General features: G+C 43.3%; 1 protein-coding gene across 3 annotated transcripts in view; it reads left to right on the top strand.

Moving 5' to 3' along the window:
• The window catches only part of LOC139552440 (calsenilin-like), a 36,620-nt gene extending 23,983 nt beyond the window's left edge, over positions 1-12,637 (top strand). Inside the window, exons 1-8 of one of the 3 annotated variants that reach the window (XM_071364192.1) lie at positions 1,822-3,477; positions 4,262-4,386; positions 5,242-5,311; positions 7,661-7,731; positions 7,851-7,958; positions 8,166-8,270; positions 10,066-10,128; positions 10,417-12,637. In XM_071364192.1, the coding sequence (XP_071220293.1) occupies positions 3,375-3,477; positions 4,262-4,386; positions 5,242-5,311; positions 7,661-7,731; positions 7,851-7,958; positions 8,166-8,270; positions 10,066-10,128; positions 10,417-10,464 (693 nt within the window). In that variant the 5' untranslated portion in view covers positions 1,822-3,374 and the 3' untranslated portion in view covers positions 10,465-12,637. The other 2 variants (XM_071364191.1, XM_071364190.1) reach the window with 2 other exon arrangements.
• The last annotated feature ends 2,378 nt before the right edge of the window (positions 12,638-15,015 follow it).

The following is a 15,015-nucleotide window of genomic DNA, read 5'->3' as shown; positions in this document are numbered from 1 at the left end:
ATCCCGCTATGCCCTCCGACGAACCATCAAACAAAGCGTCAATACAGGACTAAGATCGAGTCGTACTACACCGGCTCTGATGCTCGTCGGATGTGGCAGCGCCTGGACACCATTACAGACTACAAAGGGAAGCACAGCCGAGAGCTGCCCAGTGACACGAGCTTACCGGACAAGCTAAACTACTTCTATGCTTGCTTCGAGGCAAATAACACTGAAACATGTATGCGAGCACCAGCTGTACCGGAAGACTGTGATCACGCTCTCCGCAGCTGATGTGAGTAAGACCTTTCGACAGGTCAACATTCACAAAGCCGCAGGGCCAGACGGATTACCAGGACGTGTACTGCGAGCATGCGCTGACCAACTAGCAAGTGTTTTCACTGACATTTTCAACCTCTCCCTGTCCGAGTCTGTAATACCAACATGTTTTAAGCAGACCACCATAGTGCCTGTGCACAAGAACACTAAGGAAACCTGCCTAAATGACTACTGACCCGTAGCACTCACGTCTATAGCCATGAAGTGCTTTGAAAGGCTGGTCATGGCTCACATCAATACCATCATCCCAGAAACCCTAGACCCACTCCAATTTGCATACCGCCCCAACAGATCCACAGATGATGCAGTCTCTATTGCAATCCACACTGCCCTTTCCCACCTGGACAGAAGGAACACCTATGTGAGAATGCTATTCATTGACTACAGCTCAGCGTTCAACACCATAGTGCCCTCAAAGCTCATCAATAAGCTAAGGACCCTGGGACTAAACACCTCCCTCTGCAACTGGATCCTGGACTTCCTGACGGGCCGCCCCCAGGTGGTAAGGGTAGGTAACAACACATCCGCCACGCTGATACTCAACACAGGGGCCCCTCAGGGGTGCGTGCTCAATCCCCTCCTGCATTCCCTGTTCACTCATGACTGCACGGCCAGGCACGACTCCAACACCATCATTAAATTTGCCGATGACACAACCGTAGTAGGCCTGATCACCGACAACAACGAGACAGCCTATAGGGAGGGGACCTGGCCGTGTGGTGCGAGGACAACAACCTCTCCCTCAACGTGATCAAGACAAAGGAGATGATTGTGGACTACAGGAAAAAGAGGACATAGCACGGCCCCATTCTCATCGACGGGGCTGTAGTGGAGCAGGTTGAGAGCTCCAAGTTCCTCGGTGTCCACATCACCAACAAACTAACATGGTCCAAGCACAACATAATAGTCGTGAAGCGGGCACGACAAAACCTATTCCCCCTCAGGAAATTGAAAAGATTTGGCATGGGTCCTCAGATCCACAAAAGGTTCTACAGATGCACCATCGAGAGCATCCTGACTGGTTGCATCACTGCCTGGTACTACAGAGTGTGAACGGCCCAGTACATCACTGGGGCCAAGCTTCCTGCCATCCAGGACCTCTATACCAGGCGGTGTCAGAGGAAGGCCCTGACAATTCTCAAAGACTCCAGCCACACTAGTCATAGACTGTTCTCTCTCATACCAAACGGCAAGCGGTACCGGAGCGCCAAGTCTAAGTCCAATGGGCTACTAATCAGCTTCTACCCCCAAGCCATAAGACTCCTGAACATCTAGTCAAATGGCCTCCCAGACTATTCACATTGCCCCCCCTCCCCTCTCCACACCACTGCCACTCTCTGTTGTCATCTATCCATAGTCACTTTAATTAACTCTACCTCCATATACATACTACCTCAACCAACCGGTACCCCCGCACATTGACTCTGTACTGGCACCCCCCCCCCCCCCCCCTGTATATATTGTTGTTTTTTACTGCTCCTCTTTAACTACTTGTTACTTTTATCTCTTATTCTTATCTGTATCTTTTTAAACTGCACTGTCGGTTAGGGGCTCGTAAGTAAGCATTTCACTGTAAGTTGTATTCGGGGGATGTGACTAATAAAATTTGATTTGATTTGAAATTATGAACACAGGCTCAGTTGTGGGAGGGGCCTCAGACTGTCTTCCCAGTGCAGTGGTCAGTGCTGCTTAAGTGTTTTCCCTATAGTATCCAGCACCTTTATGTGCAGCATCTCTGGGCACTTAGAAGAGAGAGTCAAGTGACTAACTCCATCTAAATCTCTCTCTCTCTCTGGTAAAATGCATTTCTGGCCTGTTCCCATTCCAATCCTAAGACCAGCATTTTGCATCTCAATGATTGATGATTGATTTATCCCCCCTGCCCCCTCTCTCAGCTCCAGCTTAAACTCACTCCATTAAGATGTGCACACTCATCAGTTATGAACTCTACCCATCTTTGTCTCTTCTCTTTGTCTTGTTTACGCCCTCACAGTCATGCACACTACCACAACTGATATCATGAAAGTGTTGGTGGATTGTAAATTAATGGAGAGCATTGTTGCTAAAACTTGACAGAGACTTAAAGAGAAATAGGATGGGAAAAACCTTAGGGCACTCTGTCTACCTCCCCTCTTCCCTCAATTTGTGAATCCATCCAGTGTTATGTTTGATGTGAGTCTGCCTTTTTGTGCTATATGTGTCAATGGGAGGTAGACACAGGCAGCGCCACACAGGGCAGGGCAGACTCCTTCACTCTAAGTGCTGCTGGTCATATTCCAGCCATCAGCGGATGTGGATCAATGCCTGGTTTACAGCTTTACATCATCCTTAAAATGCCTGGGCAAACAAGGAAACGCTCAGACGGTCAATCAGAAACTATTAGTAAAAAACACACATCATCCCTCCGGACTCGCTGCCCTCCTCCCCCCTCTCTCACTCATCTTTCTCGCTCACTCAAACCGGAGACTGCACTAGAGGGAGAATTCCTGTCTTGATGGACCTGTGGGACGGACTTACCCAAAAAGGGAGACACAGGGGGTTCAGCCCTTAACTGGGACAGAATGTTTACTACAGAGGATACTTCACAAAGGATGTAGAGATTTGGGAGATGAGGAATTAAGTAGTATACCTTTGTTGTTTTTATACTCAAAACCATGCACTGGACCTGGATTTAGAGGGACTTTTGGAAGACAAAATATTATCAACAAACTCACCTTTTTGCCTTCGCTGGAGATCAAGGGGTTAAATGAATGGCAGCTGAAACAGAGTGACTGTTACTGGATCTTTACCTTGTTCACCCATGAAGAGCATCGTCACTTGCAGATTTCACCTGCTTTACAGTGTGTGTGGGTGGGAGGATGGGGGGAGTAAAGAGTGACCAATAGATTTCAGTGTTTGCAGCTATTTTTCAGGCATCTTCTTCAATTCTTTGATAGGATGTTTTTTAGACACACACTTACAGCAGCAAACATTTGTAAAGTTATGGAATACACATCCTATATGTCCAGGGCTGGCCAATAGAAAGCATATAAAGGTTCTTACTCAATCAATCAGCCATGGTGCTGGATGGCATGGAACTGATTGCAATTACTGTAGTCATTGGCCTTTTTTTTGTAATGTTCAAGCAGTTTGGTGTCTGGGAGCCCTTGTCATTAGATGGTAAGTAACAGGGACAGACTCCCCAGTCTCTTTTCTGATCAAGGCCATCATATTCCTCACAAATAGACATACGCTATTCGTACTGTGTTGTTGATAGTTGACGCTACATGATTTCACTGTTGTCAATTTATGAGAGACAGCTGGCTTCCACTGCATATCAAGACAAAATGCCTCAAAACACGAAGGTCTCATGTCTTATTAAAGATAGATAGAAATAGAAAAGACAACACTGTGGCCACCTGACTTAACCTGATTGTGTGTTTCTCCCTTTCTCACCTCCTCACTTCCCTATACTTCAATCTCTTCCTCTCTCTATTCCTCTCTCTGGTTGTTTGTATATCATAGATGGTGAGCACACACACAGTAGTAACTCCATGTATTCTTCATTTCCTTTGTCTTGATTATGTATGTTTTAATCTGTGCCCCACTCTCTCATTATATATATATATTTATTTTTTTTGTCTCTCTGAGGGTTGCTTATCTTCCACTCATCATCCTCTCTTACTTTATTATCCACCATATTTTTGCTTTAAAAAATGTTATTGTACACCATTGTCATCCAACCCCATTTCTGTTACCCACCACACAAATGTCTCTCCCTCCCAATTTCTTCTGATTATCCCCACATCTTCTTCTCCCGATTTCAACCTTTCTCATCCATTTCTGTCCTGTTTTTGCCTCTCTCTGAATCCGCATTCTCCTCTCCCTTTCACCTCTCCCCTTCTCCCGACTTTCCTTCCTTTCCCTGGGTTGTCCTCCTCTCTCTCTCTCCTCTCTCAAACAGAGAGTAGTGACTGTGAATTGGAGCTTTCTACTGTTCGTCACCAGCCCGAAGGCTTAGAACAGCTCCAGGCCCAGACCCAGTTTACCAGGAAAGAGCTGCAGTCACTCTACAGAGGCTTCAAAAATGTGCGACTGGGACTTGGCTGGGCTTAGAGCACCGAATGGGAGTGGGGTGGTTAAATAAACATTGTCAGGGACTTGAAGGACTGCAAAGATATCATCTCACAATATGTTTTACATACTTACATAGCTACATACATTTACACAGATATTTACACACACTACAAGCCGTTTAGACATACAGGTAACTGCCAAAATAATGGAAACACTTGAGTAAAGGAGGGATACAACGTATATTGAAAGCAGGTGCTTCCACACAGGTGTGGTTCCTGAGTTAATTGAGCAGTTAACATCCAATCATGCTTAGGGTCCTGTATAAAAATGATGGGCAGGCCATTATTTTGGCCATTATTCTGGCAGCCATGGCTATGCCTCCATAGGATAACAATGCCCCCATCCATAGTGCACGAGTGGTTACTGCATGATTTGATGAGCATGAAAATTATGTAAACCATATGCCATGGCCGTCTCAGTCACCAGTTTTAAACCCCATTGAACACTTATTGGAGATTCTGGAGCGGTGCCTGAGACAGAGTCTTCCACCACCATCAACAAAACACCAAATTATGGAATTTCTCACGGAAGAATGGTGTCACATCCATCCAATAGCGTTCCAGACACTAATAAGAATCTATGCTAAGGTGCATTGAAGCTGTTCTGGCTCATGGTGGACCAACGCCCTATTAAAACACTTTATGTTGGGGTTTCCTTTATTTTGGCAGTTAACTGCATATTAGCCGTTTACAAGCCGTTAGACACACCTATTTTCACAGATATTTAACTACATTTTAACATGCGTACAGTACATACAAGTTAAGTAAGACAAACTTATTCAAGATATTTTATTTTCTCTCTGAACAGGAATGTCCTAGCGGGCTGGTGGATGAGGAGACGTTCAAGACCATCTATTCACAGTTCTTCCCCCAGGGAGGTAGGATTCTCTCCCCTCAAGAGATGCAAGGGGGGCACCATGGTTGATAGCAGATGGGTGGGAGACGCCCTTTTAACTGCCCCTACTGTTATCAGCAATTTCAACCTGGACTCAGGGGTAGACCTCACATAGTAAATGTATATCTGTGACACTCAAATGAGTATGATATGTTTTGTATGGTATTCATTTGTGGATGTCCATCATACATTTCATATGAAATGTTACGAATTACAATTTGTGCAATATGTTACAAATTTGCAATACATATGACATGTTGTGGCTAATGTTAGCAAGGTGGCTAGATAGAGCAAGTTAGCTAGGCTAGGTGTTAGGGTTAGAGGTTAAGGTTAAGGTTAGAGTTAAGGTTAATAGTTATGTTAACTAACATGCTAAGTAGTTGCAAAGTAGCTAAGAAGAAGTAAGTAGTTGCAAAGTTGCTTATTAACTAAAATTGCCCGTGACGCCTTTGGGTTGCTAGACTTTTGTGTATGCCCACCAATCCTCCCCGACCAACCTCATTTTTGGCTTAGGTAACAATACACAATGTAACATATCATACTAATTTGAGTGTTACAGATTTACATTTACTATATAATGTCCTTGAGGACAGGCTGGCTATTTCAATGGACTGTTATTTGATAGAGCTTTGTCTTACTGTTTTTGAATGAAAATTTGATCAGTAGATGCAAGATTCTGACAACTCAGAACCTCATCGATTGATATATACAGTGCATTTGGAAAGTATTCAGAACCCTTGACTTTTTCCACATTTTATTACTTTACAGCCTTATTCTAAAATGTATTAAATATGTTTTCCCCTCATCAATCTACAAACAATAACCCATAATGATGAAGTAAAAGCAGGGTTGTAGAAATTTTGGGAAATGTATCAAATAAAAAAACACAGCTATCACATTTACATAAGCATAAAGGCCATTGACTCAGTACTTTGTTGAAGCACCTTTGGCAGCGATTGCAGCCTCGAGTCTTCTTGTAACAAGCTTGTAGCTTGTTTGATCGGGTTCAAGTCCGGGCTCCAACTAGGCCACTCAAGGACATTCAGAGACTTGTCCCAAAGCCACTCTTGCGTTGTTTTGGCTGTGTGCTTAGGGTCGTTGTCCTGTTGGAAGGTAAACATTCGCCCCAGTCTCAGGTCCTGAGCGCTCTGGAGCAGGTTTTCATCAAGGATCTCTATATACTTTGCTCCATTCATCTTCCCCTCAATCCTGACTAGTCTCCCAATCAGTGCCGCTGAAAAACATCCCCACAGCATGATGCTACCACCACCATGCTGGTGGTCCCAGGTTTCCTCCAGGCGTGATGCTTGGCATTCAGGCTAAAGAGTTCAATCTTGGTTTCATTAGACCAGTGAATCTTGTTTCTCATGGTCTGAAAGTCCTTTAGGTGCCTTTTGGCAAACTCCAAGCAGGCTGTCATGTGCCTTTTACTGAGGAGTGGTTTCCATTTGGCCACTCTACCATAAAGGCCTGGTGGAGTGCTGCAGAGATGGCTGTCCTTCTGGAAAGTTCTTCCATCTCCACAAAGGAACTCTGGAGCTCTGTCAGAATGATAGAGTTCGGGTTCTTAGTCACCTCCCTGACCAAGGCCCTTGTCCACCGATTGCTCAGTCTGGCCGGACGGCCAGCTCTAGGAAGAGTCTTGATGGTTCCAAACTTCTTCCATTTAAGACTGATGGAGGCCACTGTGGTCTTGGGGACCTTCAATGCTGCAGACATTTTTTGGTCCCCTTCCCCAGATCTGTGCCTCGACACATTCCTGTCTCCGAGCTCTACGGACAATTCCTTCGACCTCATGGCTTGGTTTTTACTCTGACATACACTGTCAACTGTGGGACCTTATATAGTCAGGTGTGCCTTTCCAAATCATGTCCAATCAATTGAATTTACCACAGGTGGACTGTGGTCAAGTTCTAGAAACATGTCAAGGATGATCAATGGAAACAGGATGCACCTGAGCTCAATTTTGAGTCTCATAGCAAAGGATCTGAATGCTTACTGTATGTAAATCAGGCATTTCTGTTTTTTATTTTTAATAATTTAGGAAAAAAATCTAAAAACTTGTTTTTGTTTTGTCATTATGGGGTATTGTGTGTAGATTAATGAGAAAAAATATTGAATCAATTTTAGAATTAGGCTGTAACGTAACAAAATGTGGAAAAAGTCAAGGGTTCTGAATTCTTTCCGAATGCACTGTAGATGCTTTAAAGACTGACCCATTTCACCCTGAGCAACCGTCAAAATGGATGAAAGTGAAAAGAGAATAAATAACCAACTGTCATCCACTGTACACCTGCCTGATGTTAACTACATTATTGGTATCACTTCTCAGATGCCACCACATATGCACATTTCCTGTTCAACGCTTTTGACATGGACAGAAATGGCTCTATCCGTTTTGAGGTAAGCAAAGCTCCTTTAAAGTAAGGTAATTTCTTCTCTCGCATAAAACCTTCCTGAACAATCAATCTTAGCCATCCCAATAACCTGCTCAACCCCCCGCCCCTCCCCCTCCCCTCCAGGACTTTGTGATTGGACTATCTGTACTGCTCAGAGGTTCAGAAACAGAGAAACTCCTGTGGGCCTTCAATCTGTATGATATCAACAAGGATGGCTGCATCACCAAGGAGGTGCTGTCTGTTGCATAGTGAGAGTTCTACTGCTAGACGTAACACTGCAAGTTATAGCACTGACTCATGACTGTGTGTGTGTGCGTGCAACTGTGTGTCCATGTGTTTGTGTGTGTGTTATGTGTGTGTGTGTGTGTGCGTGCAAGTGTGCATGTGTGTGTTATGTGTGTGTGTGTGTATGTGTGTATTGTGTGCACCTGTGTACAGGAGATGTTGGCCATAATGACGTCCATCTATGACATGATGGGCAGGTATACCTCTCCCAGTGTACGAGATGATGACCCATCTGAGCATGTGGACAAGTTCTTTCAGGTACATAAACCACCCAGTGTGTAACCCCCTCCCATGTCTGACATTTTACATGTTGTTTAACACCTTCTGTCCTTCTGTTTGTATTGTTTCTGTCCTAAGGCTTTATTGTTGGTTATTGTTTGATGAGAACTCTGGTCGGATTTAATTTTCACAACCTTAAAGCTTCACATTGTGTCACTGTGGAGGTCAGTAGTACAGTCGTGACCAAAAGTTTTGAGAATGACACAAATATTAATTTCCACAAAGTTTGCTGCTTCAGTGTCTTTAGATGTTTTTGTCAGATGTTACTATGGAATACTGAAGTATAGTTACAAGCATTTCATAAGTGTCAAAGGCTTTTATTGACAATTACATGAAGTTGATGCAAAGAGTCAATATTTGCAGTCTTGACCCTTCTTTTTCAAGACCTCTGCAATCCACCCTGGCATGCTGTCAATTAACTTCTGGGCCACATCCTGACTGATGGCAGCCCATTCTTGCATAATCAATGCTTGGAGTTTGTCAGAATTTGTGGGTTTTTGTTTGTCCACCTGCCTCTTGAGGATTGACCACAAATTCTCAATGGGATTAAGTTCTGGGGAGTTTCCTGGCCATGGACCCAAAATATCGATGTTTTGTTCCTCGAGCCACTTAGTTATGGCAAGGTGCTCCATCGTGCTGGAAAAGGCATTGTTCGTCACCAAACTGTTCCTGGATGGTTGGGAGAAGTTGCTCTCGGAGGATGTGTTGGTACCATTCTTTATTCATGGCTGTGTTCTTAGGCAAAATTGTGAGTGAACCCACTCCCTTGGCTGAGAAGCAACCCCACACATGAATGGTCTCAGGATGCTTTACTGTTGGCATGACACAGGACTGATGGTAGCACTCACCTTGTCTTCTCCGGACAAGCTTTTTTCCGGATACCCCAAACAATCGGAAAGGGGATTCATCAGAGAAAATTACTTTACCCCAGTCCTCAGCAGTCCAATCCATGTACCTTTTGCAGAATATCAATCTGTCCCTGATGTTTTTCCTGGAGAGAAGTGGCTTCTTTGCTGCCCTTCTTGACACCAGGCCATCCTCCAAAAGTCTTCGCCTCACTGTGCATGCAGATGCACTCACACCTGCCTGCTGCCATTCCTGAGCAAGCTCTGTACTGGTGGTGCCCCGATCCCGCAGCTGAATCAACTTTAGGAGACGGTCCTGGCTATTTTTGGACTTTCTTGGGCACCCTGAAGCCTTCTTCACAACAATTGAACTGCTCTCCTTGAAGTTTTTGATGATCCGATAAATGGTTGATTTAGGTGCAATCTTACTGGCAGCAATATCCTTGCCTGTGAAGCCCTTTTTGTGCAAAGCAATGATGACGGCACGTGTTTCCTTGCAGGTAACCATGGTTGACAAAGGAAGAACAATGATTCCAAGCACTACCCTCCTTTTGAAGCTTCCAGTCTGTTATTCGAACTCAATCAGCATGACAGAGTGATCTCCAGCCTTGTCCTCATCAACACTCACACCTGTGTTAACGAGAGAATCACTGACATGATGTCAGCTGGTCCTTTTGTGGCAGGGCTGAAATAAAGTGGAAATGTTTTTGGGGGGGATTCAGTTCATTTGCATGGCAAAGAGGGACTTTGCAATTAATTGCCATTCATCTGATCACTCTTCATAACATTCTGGAGTATATGCAAATTGCCATCATACAAACTGAGGCAGCAGACTTTTTAAAAATGTATATTTGTGTCATTCTCAACACTTTTGGCCACGACTGTACGGTATGTAATCATCCACGATCTTTAATGGCCACGTTTTTCAGAAAATGGATCGGAACAGAGACGGGGTGGTGACCATTGATGAGTTCATAGAGACCTGTCAGAAGGTAAACACATTCTCCGCAATCTTTACTGGCGAAAATATGTACCTTATATTAAAAATTCCAGGACAAGCCACTGGCTATTGCATCGTTTTAACCTGCCTGGCTAACATTTCAGGTATTCCTGTAGTTGGTAGACAGCAAGTTCTGTCAGCTTTGTCTTACAGAACCTGTACAACATGTCAGAGGAGCACAAAACATATGAAAAGCTAAGAACAGTACTGCCATAAGTAGTGTTCAATTGACATTGTGTCCAAAACAACAAATTCCTTAACTCTTAATTTCTCTCACCAGGATGAAGATATCATGGCCTCCATAAAGCTCTTTGAGAATGTCATCTAGGTCTAGGAATGGACAGAGAACACAGATATATGTCAAGATGATCTTTAATTGATTCCAATAGCAGACCCTACAAGCCCCTCCGCACTTTACCCCTCACCGTTGGATAATAGAAGATTATTTACACACATCAAAATGAGGACAGTAAACATTTAGCATGTGGCATAGGGAAATGTGACTCTAAACATTTGACTCCACTATGTATGGGAAAACAATCCCTAAAAATGGTCCTGCTGACAGTTCTACTTTCCTTACCTTTTTTTCTCTCCAATTTTTACTAACGACATGCCACTGACTTTGAGTAAAGCCAGAGTGTTTATGTATGTGGACTCAACACTATACACGTCAGCTACTACAGCGACTGAAATGATTGCAACACTTAACAAAGAGCTGCAGTTAGTTTCAGAGCGGGTGGCAAGGAATAAGTTAGCCCTAAATATTTCTAAAACTAAAAGCATTGTATTTGGAGCAAAACACTCACTTGACCCTAAACCTCAACTAAATCTTGTAATAAATAAATGTGGAAATTGAGCAAGATGAGATGACTAAACTGCTTGGAGTAACCCTAGATTGTAAACTGTCATGGTCAAAACATATTGATACAGTAGTAGCTAAGATGGGGAGAAGCCTGTCTTTAATAAAGCAATGTTCCACCTTCTTAACAACACTATCAACAAGGCAGGTCCTACAGGCCCTAATTTTGTCGCACCTTGACTACTGTTCAGTCGTGTGGTCAGGTGCTACAAAATAGGACTTAGAAAAATTGCAATTGGCTCAGAACAGGGCAGCACGGCTGGCCCTTGGATGTACACAGAGAGCTAATATTAGTAATATGCATGTCAATCTCTCCTGGCTGAAAGTGGAGGAGAGATTGACTTCATCACTACTTTTATTTATGAGAGGTTTTGACATGTTGAACGCACCGAGCTGTCTGTCTATACTACTGGCACACAGCTCGGACACCCATGCACCCCACAAGACATGCCACAAGAGGTCTCTTCACAGTCCCCAAGTGCAGAACAGACTATGGGAGGCACACAGTACTACATAGAGCCATGACTACATTGGACTCTATTCCACATCAAGTAACTGACGCAAGCAGTAAAATTAGATTTAAAAAACAGATTAAAAAACACCTTATGGAACAGCAGAGGCTGTGAAGCAACACAAACATTGGCACAGACATATACAAACACACACATACACACACTTGGATTTAGTACTGTAGATATGAGGTACTGGTGGAGTAGGGGCCTGAGGGCACACAGTGTGTTGTGAAATCTGTGAATGTATTGTAATGTTTTTAAAATTGTATAGACCGCCTTAATTTTGCTGGACCCTAGGAAGAGTAGCTTCTGCTTTTGGCAATCTTGTTATTGAGTAGCCTGAAACAAATATTATTGTATTTGTTTGTGTGTGTGCTGTAGGGGGCTCATAGTAATGGGTGGAATGGAATAGATGGAAATGAATCGAGCACATCAAACACGTGTTTTGTTACCATTCCATTAATTCCATTCCAGCCATTATTATGAGCCATCCTCCCATCAGCAGTCTCCTGTGCACACAACAGCTTAGAAATGTAAAAGTTTTTTACATATCTGTACCCTTATGTATAGGTCATCAGCATTATGATAGGAAGGTGGGATTTATTAATGTTGCCATATCATATAGCTACTCGCACCATTATATACAGTACATGCAATCATCTATCATACCGCCATACTCCCAACCACCCCCTACAGCCTATGTCATATACTAATTGCATACCTGGAGAGAGAATGTACTTAAAAATGTTGTTGAATATCACTCGATTTCAGGATTGAATTACACTCTAAATAAAAAAGGAACCTGCACATCGCATGATATTTGATATGTAATTGTATATCACTTTCCTAAAAATAGTTTCCTGTGGCCTAAAATGTTTATGAATTACAATGTGATTTGTACAGTTGAAGATGACCTGTACTTTGGCTCATATATAAAGTCAAGGCTGTTTTCTACTAACAAGTTGAGTCAGTGTTTTTGTTCTCAAATGCCGCAAAAAAAAGTAATGCTCTGCTGCATTATATGGTGCATTGGAATGTTGTTTTGTTGCATTTTAGAACAGTAAAGCAGACCTAACTACAAAGTAGCAAAGACACAGAAAAGCATACTTTTTTGAAATGTGAAAATTCAATTTGAATAAAAAATACTGCTTCAAGTCTTTGTCACAAATAAATGTTTGGATTCTTGTTGCTCTTTACTAGTTCATTATTACTTTTTGAATTATAACCATTTTGCATTTGCATAAATGCTCCATAGGCAATAATGGTAAATTCTAGGTTCACCACTGCTCTTGAACCGTTTAAATGCCCAGTACAGTCAAAAACATGACTTATATATATTTTCACACTATGAGGTTGGAATAATACTGTGAAATTGTGAAAATGATGGCAATGCCCTTTTAATGTAAGAGCTGTTTGAAAATACTGCCTGAAATTGCTGCCTGTTTTGGAGTTTTGGCCTGCCTGGTGACCAGGCAGTAAATTAGTTTATAGACCAATAAAAAAGAGAGTTCCAAACATCTCTGCCAATAACAGGTCGTTTTCAGTAATTTTTCAGCCAATAACAGTTTGTTTTCATTTTTCCCCTCCCCACTCAGACCACTCTGAGTATAAATAGTAATTTTGCTGTCTCTTGGTGTCTTTCCTATATATAACTCATATTCTATTTTTTTATTTTTTATTTAATGTAATATCTTATGTTGTTCTTGTCTTATTACTGTTCTGTACTTTGTCATGTATTTGTACGTTTTATGTGGACCCCAGAAAGAGTAGCTGCTGCATGTGCAGTAGCTAATGGGGATCCTAATAAACTAAACTCCCAGACAGTCCTAGCTAAATTATTGCGCGAGAAATTGCTCTTTGCTAAGAACACATTTTTTCACAAAATGTTTTACAAATTTAATCGAAAACAATCACACTGCGGTACTTAATTGTTACCCAGAAATTATTTGATATTCGGATAAAAAAAGGCTGCATTGGACCTTTAAGTTACAAACACCATGACCAACATTGACATGTGCAGAATGACTTAGCCAGACTGGCCTGACTGCATTCCTGTCAGATACAACCAGAGGGACAACCCACTGGGCAAAAACTGTTTGAATCAACGTTTTTTCCACATCATTTCAACAAAAAATGTAATGTTATGACATTGAATCAATGTTAAACTGATTGGATATGAAAACGGGTGACCCATCATTCAGGGCACGTGGAGCAACCAAAAATAATATACACTGCTCAAAAAAATAAAGGGAACACTAAAATAACACATCCTAGATCTGAATGAATGAAATATTCTTATTAAATACTTTTTTCTTTACATAGTTGAATGTGCTGACAACAAAATCACACAAAAATTATCAATGGAAATCAAATTTATCAACCCATGGAGGTCTGGATTCACACTCAAAATTAAAATGGAAAACCACACTACAGGCTGATCCAACTTTGATGTAATGTCCTTAAAATAAGTACAAATGAGGCTCAGTAGTGTGTGTGGCCGCCACGTACCTGTATGACCTCCCTACAACGCCTGGGCATGCTCCTGATGAGGTGGCGGATGGTCTCCTGAGGGATCTCCTCCCAGACCTGGACTAAAGCATCCGCCAACTCCTGGACAGTCTGTGGTGCAACGTGGCGTTGGTGGATGGAGCGAGACATGATGTCCCAGATGTGCTCAATTGGATTCAGGTCTGGGGAACGGGCGGGCCAGTCCATAGCATCAATGCCTTCCTCTTGCAGGAACTGCTGACACACTCCAGCCACATGAGGTCTAGCATTGTCTTGCATTAGGAGGAACCCAGGGCCAACCGCACCAGCATATGGTCTCACAAGGGGTCTGAGGATCTCATCTCGGTACCTAATGGCAGTCAGGCTACCTCTGGCGAGCACATGGAGGGCTGTGCGGCCCCACAAAGAAATGCCACCCCACACCATGACTGACCCACTGCCAAACCGGTCATGCTGGAGGATGTTGCAGGCAGCAGAACGTTCTCCACGGCGTCTCCAGACTCTGTCACGTCTGTCACATGTGCTCAGTGTGAACCTGCTTTCATCTGTGAAGAGCACAGGGCGCCAGTGGCGAATTTGCCAATCTTGGTGTTCTCAGGCAAATGCCAAACGTCCTGCACGGTGTTGGGCTGTAAGCACAACCCCCACCTGTGGACGTCGGGCCCTCATACCACCCTCATGGAGTCTGTTTCTGACCGTTTGAGCAGACACATGCACATTTGTGGCCTGCTGGAGGTCATTCTGCAGGGATCTGGCAGTGCTCCTCCTTGCACAAAGGCGGAGGTAGCGGTCCTGCTGCTGGGTTGTTGCCCTCCTACGGCCTCCTCCACGTCTCCTGATGCTCTGGACACTACGCTGACAGACACAGCAAACCTTCTTGCCACAGCTCGCATTGATGTGCCATCCTGGATGAGCTGCACTACCTGAGCCACTTGTGTGGGTTGTAGACTCCGTCTCATGCTACCACTAGAGTGAAAGCACCGCCAGCATTCAAAAGTGA

Source organism: Salvelinus alpinus, chromosome 24, assembly GCF_045679555.1.
Source record: "Salvelinus alpinus chromosome 24, SLU_Salpinus.1, whole genome shotgun sequence".
NCBI lineage: Eukaryota > Metazoa > Chordata > Actinopteri > Salmoniformes > Salmonidae > Salvelinus > Salvelinus alpinus.
Note: the sequence above shows the minus strand (reverse complement) of the source record. Positions and strands in the feature narration are given on the sequence as shown.